Source organism: Aristolochia californica, unplaced genomic scaffold, assembly GCF_029961685.1.
Source record: "Aristolochia californica isolate CCGP_79_NKW_82.1479 unplaced genomic scaffold, dmAriCali1.0.hap1 SCAF_11, whole genome shotgun sequence".
NCBI classification, from domain to species: domain Eukaryota; kingdom Viridiplantae; phylum Streptophyta; class Magnoliopsida; order Piperales; family Aristolochiaceae; genus Aristolochia; species Aristolochia californica.
This window is the reverse complement of record NW_027181782.1, coordinates 8,390,142-8,413,784: the sequence shown is the minus strand read 5'-3', so window position 1 is coordinate 8,413,784 and position 23,643 is coordinate 8,390,142. Positions and strand designations below refer to the sequence as shown.

Genomic DNA, 23,643 nt, shown 5'->3' with positions numbered 1-23,643 from the left:
TCAACTTAGGTCTCCTAACTTTAGGTATCCGGGGGTTCCCGTTCCGGCGAGAGCGGTGGCCGACTGATTTGATAGCGGCAACAGGCGGTGGTAGGGAGATGACAATGACTGGAGAGGGTCCAGAGCAGCCGCTCTAGTTGGGGTACGATGAGGCGAGGGCGACGCTAAGGGAGTCGATGGCAACGACGATGAGAGGCAGAGAAGGTGATGAGCGGGGGGAAGGATTAGGTGCGGCGGCGGCGGAAGGGGCATCAGCGGCAAGAGGGAGAAGGGAGATGGAGGTCGAGAGAGGGAATTTCTGAGGAAGAAGAGAGAAGGGAAGGAGGAGACGAAGAGAGCGAGGGCAGGAGAGAAACCAAAAAAAAATAATTCGGGAGAGTTTCGAGACTCCCAAAAATTTGCCCCATCCCGCCGCTCATTAAATTAATGAATCGGCTCGCGAGCCAACGAGACGAACTTGGCTCTACTTGAGCTCGACTCATTAACCTAAACGAGCCCATTTCTGAGTTTGAGTTCGGCTCGAGCTCGATATATAACGAGTCGAACCGAGCCGGAACTGAGCCGAACACGAGCCGGCTCGGTTTGAAGCCACCCCTATATATGGGTGTTTTTAAGTCCTTTGAAACTTTTTATTGGTATCCTTGTTTTTTTTAACGTTTTTTTTTTGTCAATGATAGGCATTACCCCCTTCAGTGAATATTATCACTATATTTGTTTGAAATCATTTGATGTTTGTTTCAACTTATCACCCATTTATACCCTTTGAGAGTTTGTGTCTAGTGACATACTTATTCTTGGGACACCGTGATGGAGGAGCTTATTACTACATCTATATTATTTGTTTCAAGCTGGGATCATTGCCATTACCTCCCAGTTTGAGGGGGAGTGTTGGAAGGTATAATGTAATTAGGGTATCATTGATGTAATTAGTTTATGTTTCTTATGTCTTCTTCACTTTTACTAGGGTGAAGGGTTTTGACACAAGTTTATAACCTCATTCTTCCTTCTCTTTTTCTCCCCGACATCTTCTTTCTCCATGAGGTAACATGGAATCATGAAAATTAACATGAACGTTGGTAAGACTTCAAATCTGTCCTGAAGTAAAAACAACCATGTGACTTGAGTAAAATCATCAACAAAAGTAATAAATTACTTGGATTAACAAACATTCAAAATGCTTAAAGGTCCCCACACATCAGTATGAACTAAAAAAATGGAGTAACACCTTTAGGTTCAGCTTGAGGACGATAACTATTCCTCTGGTGTTTACTCAATTGTCAAACTTCACAATTTAAATTAGAGATAGAGTGCAAAGAAGGAAACATATGCTTGAGAGATTGTACATCTTGCAGGTGAAGCGTAGGTGCAGCAAAGGTGGACCCCACCTCATGTACCTTGGTTTGAGATCCATCTACTATAAAGACAAATTTATCAGTCATACAAGGAGATATAGAGCTCAAAAGATTACCATTACCTGTCAGATGCTCGTAGGCTCCATAATCAATGATCTAGGATGAAGAAGGTGAAGTAGTAGCGAATATACCTATGATAATAGTTTCTGAAGTAGTGGGAGATGCCTTGTTGGGGGTAGGTACCATCATATTCTTCAAATTTTGAGGTAATTCAAAATCTTCTTTGCATATAGTCATCTTGCCTTTATGAGTCTCAAGTTTGATTTCATTCTTGCCTCCATTATTTTTAGAGACTTAATTTGCTGTAACCCAATTTAGTTTACCATGAATTTTCCATCATGTGTCAACCAAGTGATTTAAGCCCCTTCAATAAGTACAAATCTGATTTTCAGGTCTGGAAGAGTTTTGTCCGGCCCTACGACCTCTTCCATGACTACCTTTAGTATTTCTTCCTTGTCCCCTATTACTTGAATTTCCACTTCTATTATTTGAGTATGTAGCTAGTGAAACATCAATTTGTGAGATGGAAGATGGATCTGAGATACGTATCAATGTGGCTGATATATCATCAAAAGATGGAAGAGTAGCTTAGCTCAGAATTTGAGTTTTAGCTATCTCAAGATATAGTTTGATATTAGCAAGATAGATAGAGGCTCCTAATGCTACTCATTATTTTTCCCAAACCACAATATTAGTGGAATAGGGTTGAGAAATTTTCTATTCTTGAACAAGTCCCCTAAATTGTGCAAGTTCTTCCCCTGTTTAGTATTATACATTATTTAAAAATATCGTATAATTTTTGCAAGTTATCAATACTAGAATATAACTTTCCACATGAATCCCACACTTGTTTAGCTATCTCAAGATAATCAACATTATTTGCAACACTTTCTTCCATATTGTTAATCAACCAACTAATAACAAGTATATCATCTTTAAACCATTTCATGTATACACTATCTCTTTCATCCAGTAGTGGAGGTTACTTAGTCAAGTGACCCAATAAATTTCGAGTAATAAGAAAACACAATAATCCATTCCGAGGAACCGTAGTGATTTTAAGTAAATCTCTCTTACGAGCCGATGTAAAACTCAAATCTTTACCTATAAACTATCAATCAAATAATATCAAGTACTAACAACACTCTTTGCTCTTATAACTTTCCACATGAATCCACCTTGAACTTGAAATGAAGTGAAGAATTCAATTCATCTTAAATGAATTGATTTAACTTCAACTCATCATTGGGTGTTAGTGTAGACAAGTTCAAGTGCACTGGAAAACAAATTCTAGTGTTAGTGCCCCCAAATGAAAAGTATGATATAAATAAGAGAATGAGTAACATTTTATAATATACTTAAATAAAACATATACCTAAACAGATAATTAACCAAAATAAACATGGTTACTACACTTACAAGTGATTTATCGTGTAGTATTAAAATATATTAATATCCTAATTAAGGAAAAACTATATTATATTACTTAATGATTACAGTTTATTATAAATTAATACAATAATTACAAGTGACTAGAAAAAATTATTAAAAATTATTAAAAATTAATAAAAAAATAAAAAATAACATAAACGAATATAATAAATAAGTAATTTGTTTCTAATAACATAAGATATATTTCAACATTAAAACTCACTAATTTAATACAGTAATAAAAAATAAATATAATAAAAATATATATTAATTTATGAATAACATAATATATATTTTTATGTATTATTAATTAAAAATATATTGACACAAAATGTAAAACCATTGGTTTAATTAATTATAGCAATGGGATAATTAAACCAATTAATGATTATAGTTTATTATAAATTAATATACTAATTACGCGTGACTAGAATAAATTATTAAAAATAAATAAAAAATATAAAAATAAAATAAGCGAATATAATAAATAAATAAATTATTTTTTAATAACATAATATATATTTTTATGTATTATTAATTAATAATATATTGACACAAAATGTAAAACCATTGGTTTAATTAATTATAAAAATGGGATAATTAAACCAATTAATGATTAAAATTTATTATAAATTAATATAATAATTACGGGTGACTAGAATAAATTATTATAAATAAATAAATAATTTAAAAATAACATAAGCTAATATAATAAATAAATAAATTATTTTTAATAACATAAGATATATTTTAACATTCAAACTCACTAATTTAATACAGTAATAAAAATAAATATAATAAATAAATTAATTAATTAATTTATCAATAACATAATATATATTTTTACGTATTATTAATTAATAATATATTAACACAAAATGTAAAACCATTGGTTTAATTAATTATAGCAATTGAATAATTAAACCAATTAATGATTAGAGTTTATTATAAATTAATATACTAATTAAGTGTGACTAGAATAAATTATAAATTTTTTTAAAAAGTAAAAAATAACAAAAGCGAATATAATTAACGAATAAATTATTTAATTGAACTGAATAAATAAAAAAATTATTTTATTGATAACATACTATGAATTTTTTACATAATTAATAATATATTTTTATAAAATAAAAAATGATTAGTTTTATAATTATAAAAATAATTATTTTAAATAAATTATTAATAACATATATACATATATATATAATTAAAAATTAAAAAAATGCTTCAAATGAACCAAGTTACTCGTAATAGTCCACAAGTTACAACATAAAAGCAAATGTTTATGCCTTGGAATATAACAACGAGTTTGTGCATTTAAAATCATCAACTTACTAGTTTAGTACATACGAACGACAATATACATGTTCACAAGCAATAAAGTACAACCATCAATAATCACTCCACATGCTAGTCGCTATGGCATCTCGAAATTGTGCGGCTCTAGTGGATTCTAATGCATGCCACCTCCACATGGTTGTTGATAGGTTGTCTCCATCCTCAAGATCATCGCTATCATCACTATCTTCATCCTCATTTGCACTTGCTAATCGGACCTCAATACCTCCTCCACCAAGCTCATCATCCGAATTATCATCTTCTTATTCAAACATATCATTGTAATCCTCTTTACGTATGTAATTATGTAATATGTAACAAGCTATTACAATTTTTATCTGGATTTTATAAGAAAATGGAAGAGCGCCTTTCAACATTTGAAATCAAGCTTTTAAAGCACCAAAAGTTCGTTCAATATATTCCTCAAAGATGAGTGACTTCGGTTGAATAACTCTTTATCATTTCTAGGAAGGTTGTCTCCAAATTCTTGTAGATGATAATGAGTTCCTCAATATGGAGCAAAAAATCCTGGCATATTTGCATAACTAGCATCGACTAGATAATATTTACCTATATTACAAAATATATTCCACCTAAGATAATTGAAGATAAAAAAGAAAAAAATTACTACATAAAAATATATTATTTACCTTCAGGTACAAAGATTCTATCTCGGCGAGTCAATCCATCCTTCAGTAACGGGAATCAGCTACTGATCCCTCCCATCCAGCAAGTACATAAGTAAATTGCATGTCAAATGTACATGCTGCCATCACATTTTGTGAGAGATAGCCCTTTCTATTCTAGAACCTTGGTTGTTGTTCGAGTGGGATGTTTGCTTTGATATGAGTTCCATCAATAGCCCCAATACAATCCTAATTATATCATTTCAATTAAAACAAATTAACTCTAAATATTAATCTAAAATTGTTCATTAAAGGCCAAGTGATGTTACCTTAAAATATGGATAAAACATTGGATTGTGTAAAACCTTCAAGTGAGTGCGTTCTGAAGGTCGTTTGATGTAATCAGACTAAAGTTTGATAATAGCATTCAACACCTTATTGAAATACCTACTTATGGTCCAATTTGATCTATCAAACATCTCTACTGTGACACTATACGATTGTTATTGACCAACAGTTAGGAGAAAATATGCAAGTTGTTCTTCCACTAAGATGGTCTTTGTGGTGATAAAAATCCTTTATTATAAAGTATCTTTGCCAATTTATGAAACACAATTTGATTTATCTTTTAAACTTTTCAAATTTTAACAGGTGATTCTGCTAATGCATTTTGCAAATAAATCGGACCACCAATCCCACGAGGACGTAGTGCACGTCTATTCCTATGGCTGAGAAAGTATCTTCCCATCATGTAAAAAATACATGTGAATGCTATCATTCTTACTATTTTTTTTTTTTTTGTCTTTCTTAATATCCATAGAAACCTACAAATACAATCACCACAACCACAATGACAACTATAAAAATAATTCATGTTTCTTGCTAAATATCATAAACAAAAAATCATACCCTTATCTTCAATCATAACCTATTTTCAATCACACCTTTATACAACCATATCCAATTACACATCCAAAATATTCATCCACACAATAAGAACACAACAATTATGAAAACCCAAATCTTAACCATAATAACGTTCATAATCTATCAATGATAAGTCTCATAATGTCATAATTAAAAAAACATAATTAAAATTCAAAACAATCGTCCTAAAATAGATAGTGTACTTAAAACTCGTTACTACATTTCACCAGAACAATATTTAAGCCACTAGAGTCGCTCTTCCACTATCATCTTCGTAAATATGTTCCTTTTAATTTTTGTATCTAACCATTTAGGAGCGCGAAACTTCCACTGTATCGGCATGTCTAGGATTTCCGTGAGGGTGTCAATCCATTTCTCTTCTTTGACTTTATCATCTTCAGGTTTTATAGTATCACGCAATACTGTGGCAATTTATTTCATTGTATCAAGGAACATGAAACTGTCATCAGTGGACATTTTCGGTCTCTTTCTACGATGACTTGAAGTTGACGGGTTACCACTTTGAGACTGATCAGGTGCCGACTCATTTTCTGTAAAGAATGGTGATGGAGTATCTCTACCTAAATCGACATCCTCGAGCATGTCCAAGCGTGAATTTTCTTCCTCATGCTGGATATCATTGCACATGTCTACGCTAGTTTGACTTACTGTCCCCATGGCTATTGAGTTTCCCACTACCAAAGCCAATTTGTCATAAAGGGGGCAGCCTAGTTGTCTATAATTTTCATCATCTTTATTCTCCTACAAGAATAAAACATCATTTAAACGACTTGGAATAGAGTTCTAGTAATGCGGAAAACATAAAAAATTTTTAAAGTACATCATAATTTACTAACCTTGATGTAGTCTTGCCATACAGAATAACATGCAGTAAGTTGGTGTGTGGTTGCATCCCAGCCGAACCCACTAGTGTTGAGATAACTCATTACTATTTGGTAAGTTTTCTTCCATGATCTTGTTCGATTCTTGAGCTGCTTAACAATTTTTTTATTAGTTGCGTATTCATTGAACCTATTGACACAGTCCAAATGCACCCCATGCTTCCAAACACCATTGGGCATCCTGTTCCTCATATTGACTTGCTCAACCAAGAGATCGAGCATTTTGTTGTCCTCCTCGAAGGTCCAAATGTCATATGATCGAGGAGTTTGTTGTCTTCTTCCAACCATTTATAATCTAAATCCAAGATGGTCGTCATGGATTTTTTTTATAAGACAACCATTACCTGTCATAGTAACTAGGGACACACGGAAACACAAACAACAAAAAACAAAATACCATGTGGTGGATATTTATAATACCCAAATCTCCTCACCACATGGCAAGAGCATTCCATAGCACTTCAAACATATTCAACAACATTCTAAATCATTTCAAAATTAATCAAACTAATTCCATTGCAGATGACTAGAACAATACAAAAACACACTTATCAAGTCCAAATTCACCGAACACCCCTAGTGGAGCCCATATGACTTCACAGTCACTACTAACTGACATCTCAATGATGAAGGTTGGGTTTCGTTGGCTAATGGACGCCCGTGTAGGCGACTCAGCCTTGTTTGAACTTGACTAAACACCCTAAACCCTAAAGCCTAGACCTTAAAATCCCTAAAAACCCAAACCCCTAACCGAGAACCCTAACAAATTAAAATAAACCCTAAACCCTAAACCTTAAAACCCCTAAACCCTAAACCCTAACCGAGTACACTAAAAAATCAAAATAAACCCTAAACCTTAGACCTTAAAACCCCTAAAAGCCCCAAACACTAAACCTAAGCCCTTAAACACTATCACCCCAAAAATCGAGAACCCTAATTTTTTTTGAAAAAACTCTAAACCCTAATTCTAGACCTAAAGGCTAAACCCTAGACCTTAAAAACCCTAAAAGTCTGAAACCCCTACTCTAATCCCAAAATTAAACCCTACCAAGATGAAATTGAACCCTAAATCCCACAATTAGGCCACAAGCAAGACAAATTATGCACAAAAATTAAAATTAAATCAAATACAACACTAAATCAGTTGAAAAAAGATTAGGGTTTCGTCTTACCTTCTAAAATTTGTGGAAAACAACTGCCAAATGGGGAAATCTAAGCCCAATCAAAGAAATTGACGCCTGAATGTCAAAATTCGAAGGAAATCGGGGGGGGGGTGGAAAGGAGCGAGAGTGAGAAGGGAGAGGGAGGCTGAGAGTGAGAAGAGAGGGAGGTCGAGAGGGGAAAGAGAGATGGGGACGAGAGAGGGAGAAGGAAGAGGGACGCCAAGAGAGACATGGAGAGGAGATGCGTAGAAGAGAAGAAGGGAGAGGGGAGAGGAGATGCGTAGAAGAGAAGAAGGGAGAGGAGAGAGGAGATGCGAAGATGATGAGAAGGAAGTGCAAAGACGAGAGGAAGCAGAGAGCAAAGAAAAGAGGAAGAAGATGGGGCGAAAAAAATCGTTGGGAGACGTAGGCCGAGGGAGAGGGAGAGCAGAAGGGAAATGAAGGGATTTTTTTCATTCGAGGGGGGGGGGGGGGGGGGGGGGGGGGGGGACGTGGGATGCGCGATTCATCTTAATGAATCGCAAAATATGTATGAATCTGATTTCCCCGATTTTTGCTTGATTGAATTACTTGGCGTGATTCAAATGAAGTGGAAATCATTCTACACTAACAGCTTAATCTAATGAACTGAGTAATGCGGGAGTAATTCAAGTCCACTTCATTTTGGACTAACCCCATATGTATGAATTGAAAGAGTTCAGGAAATCAAGGAGCCTCACGTGGGTATAAAAAAACAACAACACTTTTCTTAAAAATAAGCTTGCCTAAATTGGGTAAGTTTCCTCTTTTTCATGTATGTCAACATGGATGCTCATAAGGGGCAATTGCCTTCCTCTCTTTTTCTTGTTTGTGGACAGTTTACTCAAATTGAAGATCCTTCACAGCAAAATACATCGGGAATATTAATATACAAAAGCATTGACTGGAGTTACAAGAAGTCTTTCAAAAAAAAAATAGAAAATCAATCGTGAGGACCTGGTTTTCCTCTCCACGAGTATCAAGTTTGCTCACAGATTTTACTTCTTGTTCTAAGTTTTAGAACTTCAAGAAACAATTAGAGCTTGCTATAGTATCGAGGTGAATCATTACCGAGCTTGCAAAAAAATGAAATCAATCCCATATATGTTGTCGAACTTCTGGTACGTAGCATGACACAAACCAGAATTTACGTAGCTCATGTAAAAGAAAAAAATCTCAATCGTTCAAATACTCTAGGATACGTCACTTAACTTCTTAAAGATCAATCTTTCAAGAGAATCCAACAACAAGGAGCATAAACCATGTTGTGAATCGGTGCTAACGGTAATGAAAGGAAACTGAGTATTTTTCCCGTATAATCGGTATGTTGAGTATGTTGTTTTGTGTAGAGTTATAAATTTCATGGACAAATTGGATAAGAATCTTGAGACCAATCCTTGTTTTCATGTAATGCTTTTTCTTTGGCTATTGCATGATATCCCCTTTTTCAACATCATCAAATTCATTCACAAGAATAGGCATACAACAAGAATGATCAAACAAAAAGGAGTTTTGTATTTCAATGGCAATCTAGGTAAATATATTTAAAGAGGATGATACAAAGAAGTTTTGAGACGAAGGTGTCTCAATACAAACACCTAGAAATAAGGCCTACTATCGGGGTTTGCAAATTGCATGGCTTGGACTGATCTATATTCTAGCCTGAGATAGGCTTCATCCTCTTCATTATCATTCTTTCTCGTCCTCTCTATTCTCTTCTTCTTCTTCACTCCTCTCTACATCACTTTCTTCCTTTATCTGTCCTGCTCCTTCTTCAATTTCTCTGTGACTTTCATCTTCTTCATATTCTTCTTCAGTTTCTCCTTCCTCTAGTTCCTTGGATTTCTTATATGCATTTTCTTCTTCAACATTCACTTCTAGATGTGGTGGCTTAGTTGACTGAAGTGGCATAGTGGTTATACTCTCTTTCCTCATGCACTCTTTGCCTCCTATCCAAATTATGCCTTGTGATGGTAGCATGGGTATTTACTTGCGGTAGCAGCTTCCTTTGCATAGTATTGTGGATGACCTCATACTGATAGGAGTCAAGGGATGAGAGATGATATAAGTGGCTTAATGAGTGTCTTCTTGTCCTCTACTAAGAAAGGTGCCCCATTCATCTTCTTATAGGCTCACTTCTTGTAATCTCACTGGTTGTAGCCTTCTCTTGGGGGGTTTTTCTCTTTCTTGGCCACTTTTTTCTAGCCAAAACCTTTCCAGAAAGAATGGTGAGGATCCACCCATGGGTTACTTCCATGTCTTATTCTGTCTATTGTTGAAAATTGCATCAATGACATATACTCCAAAAGTTATTTCTTCTTTTATCTTCAAATACCAAGATTCTTGTTCGCAAGTGACACATGTTTTGTCATCTTTCTGGGATTTCAATACCCCATTTTCTTCTTAGCACTCTTATCGTTGTTTCAAAAACATTTTCCTTTCATAAAAATTTCAACTCTTCTAATTTGGAAGTAAGCTGGTCATTTTGTTTCCTGAGCTCTCTTAATCTAGAAGAACTCACACTTCAAGGACTCACTCATTTTTTAACTTAGTGGAGCTGCATACTAAGCTTTATGCCCAATTGGGATTTTCTTTAAAAACAATACGTGATTCATCCAACAAGGATAGTAACTCTCCCAATTTATGTTCCTCATTAGCATCTAAGATGATATCTCCAATCAAGCATAAATGCTCAAATAAATTCTCAGACTAAGAAGTGTTACACCCTATGTTTCTAGAGTAATCTAACTCTAGAGTGTGATATTTTTCCTTAGCTAATTTATATGATAAAACTGAATCAACTAAATCATTGCTCAAGGCATTGAGCAGTAGCCTCATCCATTACATTGTGATTCAACTTGGCAATGGTAGTCTCATCCCAATCACATAAGGATTTGGGGATTAGTCCTCTATTCACTTTATGATATGGGGGATGAGGTTCATTGCCTCTAGATTCTCACATGTGAAGGTTTTTCTTCTATCGGCCAAAACAATAGGCTTCACTATATCCAATTAGACAGACTAGCTTGTTGTTGTGCCTAACATCCTTCTTGCTCAGTTGGAAGCTGCCTGGATGATTGCTTCCTATAGAGTTTTCTCTCTTTTCTTGGCAAAAGGGTGTTGCTAGGCTCTTCAGTTGGAGTGTTTTTTTTCTAGTTTGAGCTACTTGCAACTTTTTTGTATGATCCGTTTGATCAAACCTAAGTGCATTGAATGGATATGTTACAAAAAAAAAAAAATCTTTTTGAGTTTTTGTGCTACAAGGCATTTTTATTGAACGTTATTAGTCACTTAATGTTATGATCGAGTTTATCTCAATGGAGATCTTGAAACCAACACCCCCTTCCCCAAGTTTGTACTTTTAGTAACAATGCTGAGATCATCGCTCCCAGTCATCACCAAAAGGAGTAGGGGCCAGAGTCCCCTCCCCCTCTTCTCAAGGTAGATTTCTAGCAAAGGTGAGTTAGCCACCATCCCTCCCCTTTCTTAGAATGATGGGGAGGAGTCCCCGACCCTTGTCATTGCCGTGCAACAACAATGAGGGCAAGACATCCCTCCATTGCAAGGGACATTGGAAGCTAGTGGACCCAAATTCAATTATACTTTATCACTTTTCTGGGCCAGTGACCAGGTTTTAAGTTTTTTAACACCTTCAGAAGTAATTCTCCTTTACACAGTAGGAAATTAGCAAATCTCTATTTAACTCAGCTATATCCTCAAAGACATGAAGAAACAAGTTTTCTAGTCTTTTGAAATGAAATATATAAAGAAATGAATGTTTTGAACTAAATAGATAACAACATTCAGGTAGGGAAGAAGCCATAGGTGATCAAGTACCCAATGAAAGAGAACGTTGAATCTCACATCTTTTTAGAGAACTATGAATATAAACAAGTCAGAATTTACAAATCACTGTAGATATATATATATATATATACATAATGTAGAAAATAAACAACTGTAATATACATTGTTGACATTCTCATCTTATTTCCACACCTTGATAGCACCATCTCTGCTGCTAGATATGAGAAGCCTCTGATTTAGCTTAACTGATGCCAATGATATTATACAGTCCCGATGGCATCCTGCAGTATCGGCCGTAGCAACAGAAAGGATATCTTTTGCAGTTGGTTTTCTTTCCGGAGGATGCCGAGATGTCTCCTGCTCTCCACCAAATCAACAAATAAGTCTTTAAACAAAGCACATACTAACAGAAAGCAGGCACAGTGATAACAAAGTGGTCACCAGGACCTCTTGGAAAGATCAGATTGTCCAGCAGCTTAAAAATCCTGGAGGATACTACAGTTTATCACAAGCGAATTTGGACCATTTCTTCAAGGTCAAATGTGAATACTTAACTCCATTAAAGGATTCATTCTGAATCATTGGTATTCAGAAACTGTAACTTGCCAGTTTCCATTACTTAAATATTGGTTTCATGGGCTAAAAACAAAATATAGGAAAACTGATTCAACAACCAAACACACTGGAAAGAAGATCACAATGAAAGACATCGTATAATCCTTTGCATGCGCGATATCAAACACAAGTGGTCAGAAGAGTAACCTTTTCCAGAATTTTTAGTTACGCAAGGTCAATGATGCTATAAGATTATGACACCAGAGATTGTCAAACTAACATTTTCTTTAGGAAAGACAAAGAAACCTTATTCTATGAGGCATACCTGTACGACTTGCACATTAAAACAGGATTTTGCTCCATAAATCTCATTATTTCCTATGACACCCTTCATAGAAGGTCCACAGACACAGTAGCTACGATCAGGACTGCAAAACAGTTGTAAAAAGTCAATAACATAAGAAACCTCAACGTGACAGTGACCTAACATAAGATGTACAAGATTAGATCTTAACAAAGAACACCTGTAATGGTCCCAACGCCTAATCTTCAAGTCTGTTCCACCAGTTATCAGATCTCCCCCTGGTAAAGGAAGTAAGGACCGGATGCCCGGCAGACGTGGAGGAGGCTCATTCAATTCATTAATTCTGTACTTTGTATTAGCATTATGTTTCAGGTCTTGTGGACTCGACTTCTTAGCAGGTCTTGCCAATGCCCAAGGTATGTTAGATATTTCCATCTCACCACCATTATTTGCGAGTTTCAGCACCTACAACCAAGAACAAGCCAACAAAAGATAAGAAAACAACTAAGATGCTAAATTGGTTTGGAAACCGATGAGTATAGAAGTCCTACAGACTTCAACAAGTTCTCTCTTGGAAGATTTTAAGAATGTAATTATCTCTGTGCCCTTGTAATCTCACCAAAACAGCCTACAAGCCCTTGCCATTAAATTCAGATCTTTTAACTTTAAATTCTTTCTAATAGAATGATATTCTCCTTTCTTCAAAAAAAAAATATATATACATATATATATATAGAATGATATTCTCCTTGTTTCAAACATTTTTGTGTTTTTGAAGGGTTTGAGAAACAACCAAAAGACCACCCAAACTGCCATATGGGCTGAGAATGATCCTCAGCAGCAAGACCATGAAATCTTATGAAATGTAACATGTACTTCAAAAGTTAAACCCATGAATTTAAAAAAGGAGGAAAGGTCAACTGTCTCACAAATTACCATCCAGGAAGTAGCAAAAGTATCAAAGTTCTCATGAGACAGGCAATAAATACCTGGTGGCAACTTCCGCTCTCTGCATTCCACAGGCCAACTTCATTACAACCTGCAGCAACATAAACCAATGGCCTTATTGAAGAAGTGGGACCCACTGATTGGGGAACGAAGAGGGACATTTTCTCCACAGGACATGACTGATAGTACTGCCACGAATTAACCGGTACAAGGAATCTCAAATCCCACAGAGTGAGCACACCCCTTGAGGATCCTGAGACAAACCAATTTCCACAAGGGCCAGTTACAAGAGAAGACACATAACCTTCCTCTGGAGTTGCTTTCAAAGTCCATGCAGTTGCACTGGTCCTTGAGTCCCAAAGATGGATTCCACAACCTTGAGTACTATATAGAACTGATTGACTTGAAATCCCATCAGGAGAATGGTTCATTAGACAGAGGATAGCCCCTTCCCCTATGTCTCGCTTCTTTACATCTGCAATGCCTGAATACCTCTCCACCACACTGCCCAACCCTCGTGATATATAGTCCACTGAAAACATATGAATTATTCCATTATGTGCTCCTACCACAACTTGGGCTGATCCACGAAGCATGGTGGCACATAAAGCTCTTGACCCATCAAGAGGATAAGTTAGCCTTGACCTAAATGAGATATCCTTCTCCAGTTTCCTAGTGTCCCATATTTTCACGGTAGAATCATCAGAGGCACTAACAAAAAAGCTATGATCATTCGCAATCGCAATATCATTTACAGCTGAACGATGCTCTTGAAGATGTGCGACCAGCACACCTCGAGGCCTCCATCCAGTATCCTGTGCAGTTGGCCCTCTGGAAATCGATGGCAAGGCAGCAACTTCAGGTGGATCCTCCATAGTGATCGATGTGCTTCCTTTCACAGTTTCTGAAAGACCCATTTCTTGAAACTTGCTCATTATGTAGGTGGTTTGATCATTCTCCTTGTCATCAGCATCTTGGACCAGTTTGTAAACTTGATTGGATGCATTTTGAATGCTTAAAAACGAACCTGAAACAAACTTAGGAGATGTGGAACTAGCGAGGCCAAACAATTTATTCCCAGGATCACTCCAAGGCATGCAAGAGGCACTAACTCCAACTGAATTCCACTGTGATGAAGAATCCATGGAAGTGTTTCCTAGTCCACCATTGCGCTTATCCACACTGAAGGAATAGACAGGTATCCCTTCGGCAGGCCCATCACAAATAAAACTATTTCCAGCATTAGGTGAAATAAAACCTGAAAATTGCAATTTATCTGAGCTAAGGGGATCTCTAATATCCATAGCACTTGAAGAAGAGTGGGTGAAACTCCCCTTTGCTCTCACCTTAGAACCATTCTCAACAGCTTGTTTGGGTTTAGAATCTTCGTCCCCACCTTTCTGATTTAAATCAACTGTCTCCCATTGCTTTGAGTAAGCAGGTGAGTTGTACCATATCTTTCTCTGTCGTTCCAACATATCTGAGCTTCGAGCAGTTTCAAGAACTTGATAAAACACTTGCCTAGAGACTGGAGGCTTGAGACAAGAAATCAGAGCCTTTTTTGACGACAGGGAGGTAGGCTCTCTTCGAAGGAAAGATCGAAGAACTGGAGACAAGTACACAAAAGAATCGACAGGTCCAAAATTCTCACTGCTGGCAGCAATGAAACCAACGGAAGACCTTCTTACCCACTGACTGGGATGGCACAGTAATGGAAAGGTTCGTTCAATCATTTCAAGCAGGATTCTTTTGCGTAGAAATGCATTTTTGCATAGCAACGTCAGGCATTTCAATGCATTAACTATCACAGCTTCCACTGTATCACTTAAAGCCTGCTCAATGTAAGGTAAAAGATACTCTTCTACACTTCTCTGACCAACAAAAAAGCAGACAAGCACTATCTGGCCATAGAAAGCAGCCCGTAATTGTTCATCTCTATCATTTAGAAATGCAGGGAGTATAGGTAACAAAAAGTCATTACAGTGCCTCTGACCAAAGAAACAACAAAGGCTACCAATGTCTTGGAGAAGGGCTCTCCTGATATTTAGAGTTTGCTTCGGGCCCATAACTAGCTCCTGAACAACATCGGCTATTAACCGCTTTAAATTTGTTAGTTGTGAATGTTTTGATGACTTTTTGGGTGAACTTGATTTCTCAAGGACACCTGCCTCACTCAAGCTTCTTGAGTGTGCCAAGAAGCGATATGCTGTCAGGGCAATCTTATATATATTGCTAGCATAACAAATCCGGACACTTTCTTCAGGATCATCAGGAAGAGTTGAGAGCATAGGGAGAACATATTCAGGGAATATCTTGGCATCACTAGGAGGGAAATCTTGGACCAAAGGCAAGACATCACAAATGGTCTCCAGGGCAGCACATCGAACAATAGCAGTTGGATCAGAAAGCATTGCAATCACGTAAGGAATCACACGCTGCAATCGATCTTCGTCATCAATGTAAAAGGCTGCAGACTTGAGTAAAAGTATAGCTCCTCTTCTCAGTTGTGGCAGCTTGACACTTCGCAAGCAAGAACATACAAGGGATGCAATTAGTACCATTCCCTCGCACTTCAGTTTATTCTGAGATCCAAGAAACAAATTCAAACCGTAAGTATCTGACTGCAGGTTGTAATCTGAGATTAGTAACTTCAAATCCTTCTTAGAGAGTCTTCTAAAAGACAGGAAATTCTTTTGCTTGAATTCCATGGTTAGACTTTGGGCTGACCCAATTGAATGTTTCTTCTGAACTTCAGAACTTGTATCTGAAAAGTTATCAGCTCTTTCAAGCTTGTCCTTGGAGTAATAAGGTTTGCTTTGTTCAACTGCCGTAAGGAGAGAACTTGTATCAGTAACAAGGTTGGATTTTGCTGACTTGACACCACTACTCATGGAATTCATCTGTGAATTCAAATTGTGTCTCCCATTTTCTGTATTTTTAAAAGATTCACCATTTTCACTGGGAGACTTAGGAACTATCTCCACATTTGACTGGGTCATCATTTGCTTAAGTATCTCATGCAAAGCACCTTGTGTCACAGCAACCTGCCAAATAGTATGCTCATCCAGTTAGTTCATCACTAGCATTTACTCAGAAGATTTAAAAACTAAAAACCAAGTTACACAGACTATTTTTTTCTGTTATTGTTTGCCTTTGTAGCAGTTAGGAGAAAAGGAATATCTTAATGAAAATTGACAATGAAAAGAATTCCCAGTAGTTTCTACTCTCCACTTGTTTAAGCATAGTTATTTAGAAAATAGAAACCCTCTACCAGGCAAGAGTTGCAGTCTCCCACAAGATATTCGACTTAATCATAGATGAAAGACTTTTTATATGGAAGGTATTTCTCATCATTGATTTATTGAATAGCTCCACCAAGCATGCTTGCAAAATCTTCTTACCCTTGTATCAGAGTCAAGTGGACTCAAGCAGGAAAAGAATTTATGCAGAAAGGGAGAAAAGTAGCCAGGGAACACCAATGATGCATAATCCTGCAGATAGCTTTCAGCAGAAAGTCTTGACCCGGGATCCAGCTGAATCATGTGGAGTATCATCTTGCGGATTCCAGAGTCTGGTATCTAGTTTAAAAACACAGGCCATCCACAAAATCTGGAATCAGCACAAAGAAGCATGAATTAACAGGATGCAAAACAAAAATAAATGTAACCTTTTCAAGATATTGACTAGGATCATATTGTCCTCTACGGTAGGCAAGCAGTTGAGATAATTCAAACAGTGGCTGACCCTCGAGAAAAAGCTCTGCAAGGACACACCTGAAAATGTGGTAAAAGAAACCTAAGTGATGTGAGAGACATTCTTGTACTCAAGTGACAGATTCTTGGAATTACAAAATAATCATGTTTATAGGAGTGAGGACAACCTTGCCCTGTCTTAACAGTTTTCCAGCCACTTCATTCCCAAAAAGACATGCAAGGGATTCAGGCCTATAAAGGCATGGAAGACACTGGACCATAGAAGACTACAGGGTCACATGGAAAGAAAAGGTTCAAAACCAGAAAATCTGTAGAATACTCTTTTTTTTTTCTCATTTACTCAAAAAAAGTAGTAACTGGAAAAACATTATTGAATGGTCAAAAGCTCAGACATTCCTTCTCACAATCCCTGCAAGTATCACTACATGCCATGTCAACTCATGAGATGTACGGATAGACCAATCACTTACATGTTGACCCACTCAATGGCTCCAACAAATGATTTAAGAGTTTCAAATTATTGAAGAAAAACTTCTGGTTCAATAAAGCACAGAACCCATCATCATCAATATGAGAGCATCATCTGAATGATTGGAGTGCTATAATTGGGATCTTTTTTTATGAAAGATAAGTTAAAAACTCTCATGGATGAGAAGAAAACTACAAACATTTGTTTTTTTTAAATGTAAACTACAAACATTTGTTATAAAATAGTTTTGAAGGCCTCACACATACTTGTCATTCATATAACTGTCAGAAAATGTGTCAATCACATTGGATAGTTTTCACTTTCAAAAAAAACAAAAAAGAGAAAAAGTGTTGGATATGTTTTACAATGCACAATGAAATCATAATGTTTACAGTTGCAACAGTGATACTAAGCAAGACTTTCCAATGATTCAAAAGCTAAAATCTTCATACTACTCAAAAGATGTTCTTAAACTGTGAGTCATTAGTAGATAAAGATAACACTTACCCTACTGAAAAGATGTCCATGAAAGGCATTAAAGGTGCATCTTGTGCAACTTGTATCTCACCCCCATGCTCATAGAACCTCTGGAAAACAGCAGGAACTTGAATATTCATCACTAGGCTACTCATGCTGATATTCAATCAAATTGAAAACACAAGTTGAAAACACAAAAGATTTTTCCCAAGAGTGACATGAACAGTTGATCCAGTGGCAGCACTATCTGCAGGGACAGTGTTAATAATTGACATGACCAACTGTGAAGGCAGCCAATCAATCGATTTGCATATCAAATATAATTCAAATTTTAATGACCGGATACATGTTGATATCAGAGCCAAAAGTTTACCTATTCAATCAATTTGAAAAAATTAATCATTCTTTAAAGGGAATCATTCAATTTCTTGCATATTCATATCACATGGATACTCCCGACTTTCAATACTGTTCTTGGTTTAGTTTTTCAGGTATACTTGCATAGCCAAACAAATGAATTTCTTATATTCATAGAAAAGTAGAAGACAGTGTATAACTAGATAAGTTCAAAGAATCCAGGGGAAGATGGCCAAAGTTTTTAGGCCTTGGCCTTAACATGGGCAAATTCATGATCTCAATTGAGAGGTCTTCATTTTGCTTTAGGAAGACTTGCTAGCAAAAACAGGACATCGCCAAATATGTCAAACCACTGGAAAGAGAAAAATGTGCCTACTTTTCACAAATAGATGAAGTCACCATGCTCGCTTTAACTTATTTCGGAAAATAAAACTTTTGCTGCTGGCTCCAATTGCTATTACTTTTTAAATTACCCAAAAGAAGTTATTTTTGATAAATAAGCTAGTTATTACTAAATATGAAAATATGTGTTAAAATTGGGTCCAAGACAATCCCAAATGACTCTCTGATTAGGATGCATTTTCCCAACTAAAACTTCATCTTACGTCCAAGCCTATACAAAGGAACAATGGGCTGAGATGTGTATAAACAAGTAAGATACAAATTGAATGCAGCACAAATCAAGTATACGTCTGGCTCTAATAACATGTTAAAGTCGGTTCTAGGTCTATCCCAAAATAGCTATCCAAAAGTTAAGAAAGTTTTCCCAAGTCATAACCACAGGATTTTTCTTGATATTAATCAATGAGAAATAATTCCCACTAAAAATAAGGATAAGGCACTTTTAAAAAAATCACTTCTAAAAATAATTTATGACTATGTTTCTTAGGCAACTTCGTTGAAAATTCAAAGCCCAAATCAGCAATATAAATTGTAAGATCAGATAGGAACATTAGTAGAGAGTTTAAAATATCTAAAGGGACTCAAATGTCCTTCAGGACAAGGATAATTTAACTTATAGAACTCAATTACAAACACAACTCAAGACCCCAGAATTTTAACATGCTTCAAGGTGACCAGTGACCTCTGCAATTTATACATCAAAAGACACAAATACTATCTCAAAAGAAGCAGGCAATCAAATTATTAGATTTTAGTAAGCTAATATTAGCAGTAAAGAAGCAGAAGTCAAGAGAGAGTGAGAAAGAGAGAGAGAGAGAACCTCAGGTGCAAGATAGCAACGTCTTCTCCCTCCAGTATCAAAGAAAAATGAGAAGTCTGAGGGATCATCATGGGGTATATATGTGGGCTTGAATGATGCAAAATCAGCAAGGTAAAGCCAGTTCCATGAAGTGACCAAAACATTCTCACATTTAATGTCTCCTGTTGAAGTAAACACCACCAACTATGAAGACCTTTTTCTTCTTGACAGTTAAAAGTAATGTTATCCTCCTCCATAGACATGTACACCTTTGGATGTATAGATGTATAGAAACGAAAGTTTCAAGCATGCAGATGTCAAAAATGCAAGTTCAAGCACGCACAAATAAATATGTGCATAATACATCCAAGCCTATGCCCAAAAACAGACTCATATACTCAAAGAATTGACAAATTGAATTAGGGCATACATGACAGGATTGGCCATATCTGATGTAAAATGCAACAAAAGAAAACGGTTGCTCCCAGACTGGGGTCCAGCTCCAGAATATCACAGAGAGGGCAAAAAGTTGAGCTTATTTCACAGAAAGCCAATTAGGGTTTGAATGCTGAACATAAATATCAATTATCCCAACAATCAATGCCATAGGTAAGATTGGATAGTTAAGAGATGTAAATGATTTCTTAAAAGATAAATAATATGCTCTATTGCAAATACACTTTTGACTATTAGATGAAGAATTTAAAAAAAATAATGGTATTTTATTATTTCTAAACTGAAATTCTTAGAAAGAGGTAATTTCATTGTGATAATGTTTTTCCTCAATTTACTTGGCCTCAACCTGTATTCAGTAAATACATGAGGAAGAGTGCTAATTCAGGACACATTTAGTGGAGATTTGGCAAGCCATGTTTTATGGTTTCTAAGAAGGACAAGAAAAAATAAAAGATAACACTTGCATATGTCAGGTAGCACCAGCATAAAGCTCTCAAAATCAACTCACCATGGCACACACCATTCTCATGGCACTGCTTCACTGCATACAGTAGCTGCACAACGAGAGAGCAAAGTCAGCAACAGTATCTGAAGACACATTGAGATCAACAGTATAATCAAGACATGAGCCTGAGAGAGAGAGAGAAGGGATGGGGCAGAGGATCTATAATTGCACCCTTAACCTGAAAAGCTAACCACTTCTTCTCAATGAGACTGAGGAATGGCCGAGTACTCAGTCGATCAAGTAGATTGCTGAAGAAATATTGTCGTAAAAGGTATGCTGCTTTGTCAGTCTCCAACCAATACTACAACAAGAGCAGTCAAGGGAAAAGGACATCAGGACAACAGAGTAAATAATCATTATCACTGATAAGAGGCCACTAGGATTCACCAGTGCACTCTTTAAAAACACCTCAGTATCATGACAAAAACTAAAGAAGCAGAGAAGTGCAAAAGCACTACAGAAGCAATTCCATTTCCTTTCTCTATTCTTCAGGTTCTACACATGACCTTTTTAAACCACTCTACCTTCTTCTTTGCAAGAGATGAACACTTCTTACCACAATCTCAGGGCACACACTGACATGCACGAAAGGTTCAGATTACAGCATATACAGGTAGAACAAATTTCAGGAAAAGAGAAAAAAACATGTGCCAGAAAGGCTGAAAAAAATGTATTTTAAAGCAAATTTGCTAAGTTGACAGAGGTAATATACCACAGTATGCATTTAGCCAAGTCGTAGAGACCCGTAGCATGTTTTCTTTTTAGTGACATGAGAGTCATAGTTTTTCAAGCAGGAACTTCTTCCCAAAACTTCTGCCAGTACCCTTACACGGTAAGGCCAAATACAAAAGCCAAATCCATGATACACAAATCCCACTCAGTACACCAAGAGAGGGAAGGTTAACGCACAGAAAAAAGTTGTTCACCTAGGGAAGAGAGTGAAAGTGTATCACAAGATGATCCACACTCCTTAGATAATGAGCTTTTTGTGTTGGTGCTCAACTATGAAAAATATAAAAGAAAAGGTGGGGACACTGCTTTTATTTAGATCTATGATTGACAGGAGGATAACATCATCCTACATCATTCTTTAGAGAAAGTGGCACTTCTCTTTATAATTTCCTTTGTACACTAAAAGGGCCCCAAAATTGCTTCATATGCAAGTTGCACCAAACGAGATAGAGTCAGCTTACTCACATATTAATGAAAACTAATTCCTATAAAACACATTATTGAAGCTTTTGAAGAACAACATCTTATCCTGTAGCAAAGATAATGTAATTTACAGGACATCTGCAAATATGTTATAGTCTGCATCATTTGTACCTTCAATGTGAAAACATAGTATATTTGGCATCAAATGCAATTCCAAAAATTTCTTTTAAAAAGGTATCACTCATCCTCATGGTTCTGTTTTATACCAACTGTTGGTCGAAAACAATAAGAGAAACAAGAAAATAGAACTTCCACAATTGGACTAGCTCCGTAAAAGGATCTAATGATGCTACTACAATAAACTTCAGCTACCTCAATGACCTTCTATTGGGTTTAATGTCAAATAACAAGATCATCTCATTTCTCCTTGCGTTAGCACCTCCACTCCAACCAGTTTTATTAGTATGCAAGCTTACAAATTGAATCAACTACGATGGAAAAGGTCTCAAATAGAAGTCAATATGAAGATAACCGGAAAATAATCCATTTCAACAGAAGGATTAGCGTTATTACTGCCATTGATCCATACTGAAATTGTCTATAACACCACATAATTAGGGATCTAGTTTGATCCTCCCAACAGACAAAAATCGAAATTAATAACCTGCAACTAAAAGTTCTAACTTTTACTTTAATTCTAGTTTCCTTTAACAAGCTATAGAAGTCTGACCCGAATAAAATCCACTCCTATCGAAAAAAGGGAAGAAAAAATTTACTCTGCTCGTCACTGCCAGTATGTGAGAAGACTAAGGTCTTACTTGAAAAGGCCAAACATGAGGGTGATGAACGTTTCTGAGAATCTCCCTGATTTCAAATAGCCTCTTCTCGTATTCCTGCACACCCAACAAAGAACAAGCACGATAAGTGGTCAGATTGTCTGTCAAAGAACTCTACACACGCAAAATGAAAAAAACAAAGACAACCCAATAAGCTGCTTAGTAATAGCTTCACAAAGACCAGCTTCAGGGCCTTTATTGCATATTAATTCGTACAAACACCCAGATTAGTCCTAAAATAAAAGAAAAAGTTAATGATTGGTAACTACACCCAAAAAGAATACCTTAAGATCAATGTTGTCCCCACGCTTGAAGTAAACCTTAACAAGGACGAGGCCCTCATCGTGCTTGCACTGTATCGACTTAAAGAACCTCCCGCGGCCGAGGACCTCCTTGAGGACGAGATTGTAAGAAGATGGGAGGTCGTGCAGGTAGTATTCCGAAGCAGATACCTGAGTGGTACGCGCAATTTTGTTGCCCATTTCCTTCTCGTCCTCTCTTCTTCATGGACTAGCAATATTTTCGATTAGATTGCCATCGCAAGCAGAAGCCTTTTGAAGGACGAAACAACCACAGGTTGCAGCTTGCAAGCAAGAGCCGGCGAATCGCGCAAGTCTACAGCAAATCGAGTATCGTTTACCAGGCCTCCGAAAGAAGTAAAAACTTTTAAATTACACGCAACAGTGCTCGTACAAAATACGGAATCAGGATGCGTTCCTAATCGTACGTAGTTGGGAAAAAACTTTATGATTAATCGACATATTTATGCTAATATTACCATTAGGCTCTAATGTTTTTTTTTCACAATTATCATTTGTGATCTTTTGATAAAATACTCCAATTTCAGTCATTTTCGGTTCATGTAGGGTGGCATGGAACAGAGCCAAGCCCGAACTTGTCTATGTTCGAGTCGAGCTTGATTTAAATATTTTGAACTCGAACTCGAGCCCAACCTAGCCTCGAGCCTAAAGTTGTTATCGAGTTCGAGCCCAATAATTTTAACCGAGTTCGAGCCGAGCTCGAGCTTCAACATTCATTTA

General features: G+C 36.4%; 2 protein-coding genes across 2 annotated transcripts; both read right to left on the bottom strand.

The window, feature by feature from the left end:
• Nucleotides 1-5,983: 5,983 nt before the first annotated feature.
• On the bottom strand, nt 5,984-6,684 carry LOC137943567 (uncharacterized). The gene is made up of 3 exons (XM_068789052.1): nt 6,595-6,684; nt 6,256-6,499; nt 5,984-6,159 (listed from the first exon to the last, which is right to left on the bottom strand). Exons 1-3 carry the CDS (start codon nt 6,682-6,684, stop codon nt 5,984-5,986), a joined length of 510 nt encoding a protein of 169 aa, XP_068645153.1.
• A 4,986-nt stretch (nt 6,685-11,670) lies between these two features.
• Nucleotides 11,671-23,121, bottom strand: LOC137944416 (serine/threonine-protein kinase VPS15). Its single transcript, XM_068790096.1, has 12 exons — nt 22,888-23,121; nt 22,586-22,660; nt 20,791-20,913; nt 20,616-20,661; nt 19,673-19,833; nt 18,124-18,203; nt 17,102-17,207; nt 16,836-17,012; nt 13,476-16,478; nt 12,707-12,951; nt 12,508-12,610; nt 11,671-11,984 (listed from the first exon to the last, which is right to left on the bottom strand). Exons 1-12 carry the CDS (start codon nt 23,083-23,085, stop codon nt 11,808-11,810), a joined length of 4,494 nt encoding a protein of 1,497 aa, XP_068646197.1. The 5' UTR covers nt 23,086-23,121; the 3' UTR covers nt 11,671-11,807.
• Nucleotides 23,122-23,643: the final 522 nt, after the last annotated feature.

Excerpts from the sequence above, each read along its gene's own strand:
- LOC137943567 (XM_068789052.1), bottom strand. The coding sequence starts at position 6,684 with ATGAGTTATCTCAACACTAGTGGGTTCGGCTGGGATGCAACCACACAC. Across the intron at positions 6,500-6,594 it reads TATGGCAAGACTACATCAAG|GAGAATAAAGATGATGAAAA; the intron begins GTTAGTAAATTA and ends TTATTCTTGTAG. Across the intron at positions 6,160-6,255 it reads ACCTGATCAGTCTCAAAGTG|TATTGCGTGATACTATAAAA; the intron begins GTAACCCGTCAA and ends AAATTGCCACAG.
- LOC137944416 (XM_068790096.1), bottom strand. The coding sequence starts at position 23,085 with ATGGGCAACAAAATTGCGCGTACCACTCAGGTATCTGCTTCGGAATAC. Across the intron at positions 16,479-16,835 it reads CACTTGACTCTGATACAAGG|GTTGCTGTGACACAAGGTGC; the intron begins GTAAGAAGATTT and ends ACTATTTGGCAG. Across the intron at positions 11,985-12,507 it reads TTAATGTGCAAGTCGTACAG|GAGACATCTCGGCATCCTCC; the intron begins GTATGCCTCATA and ends GGTGGAGAGCAG.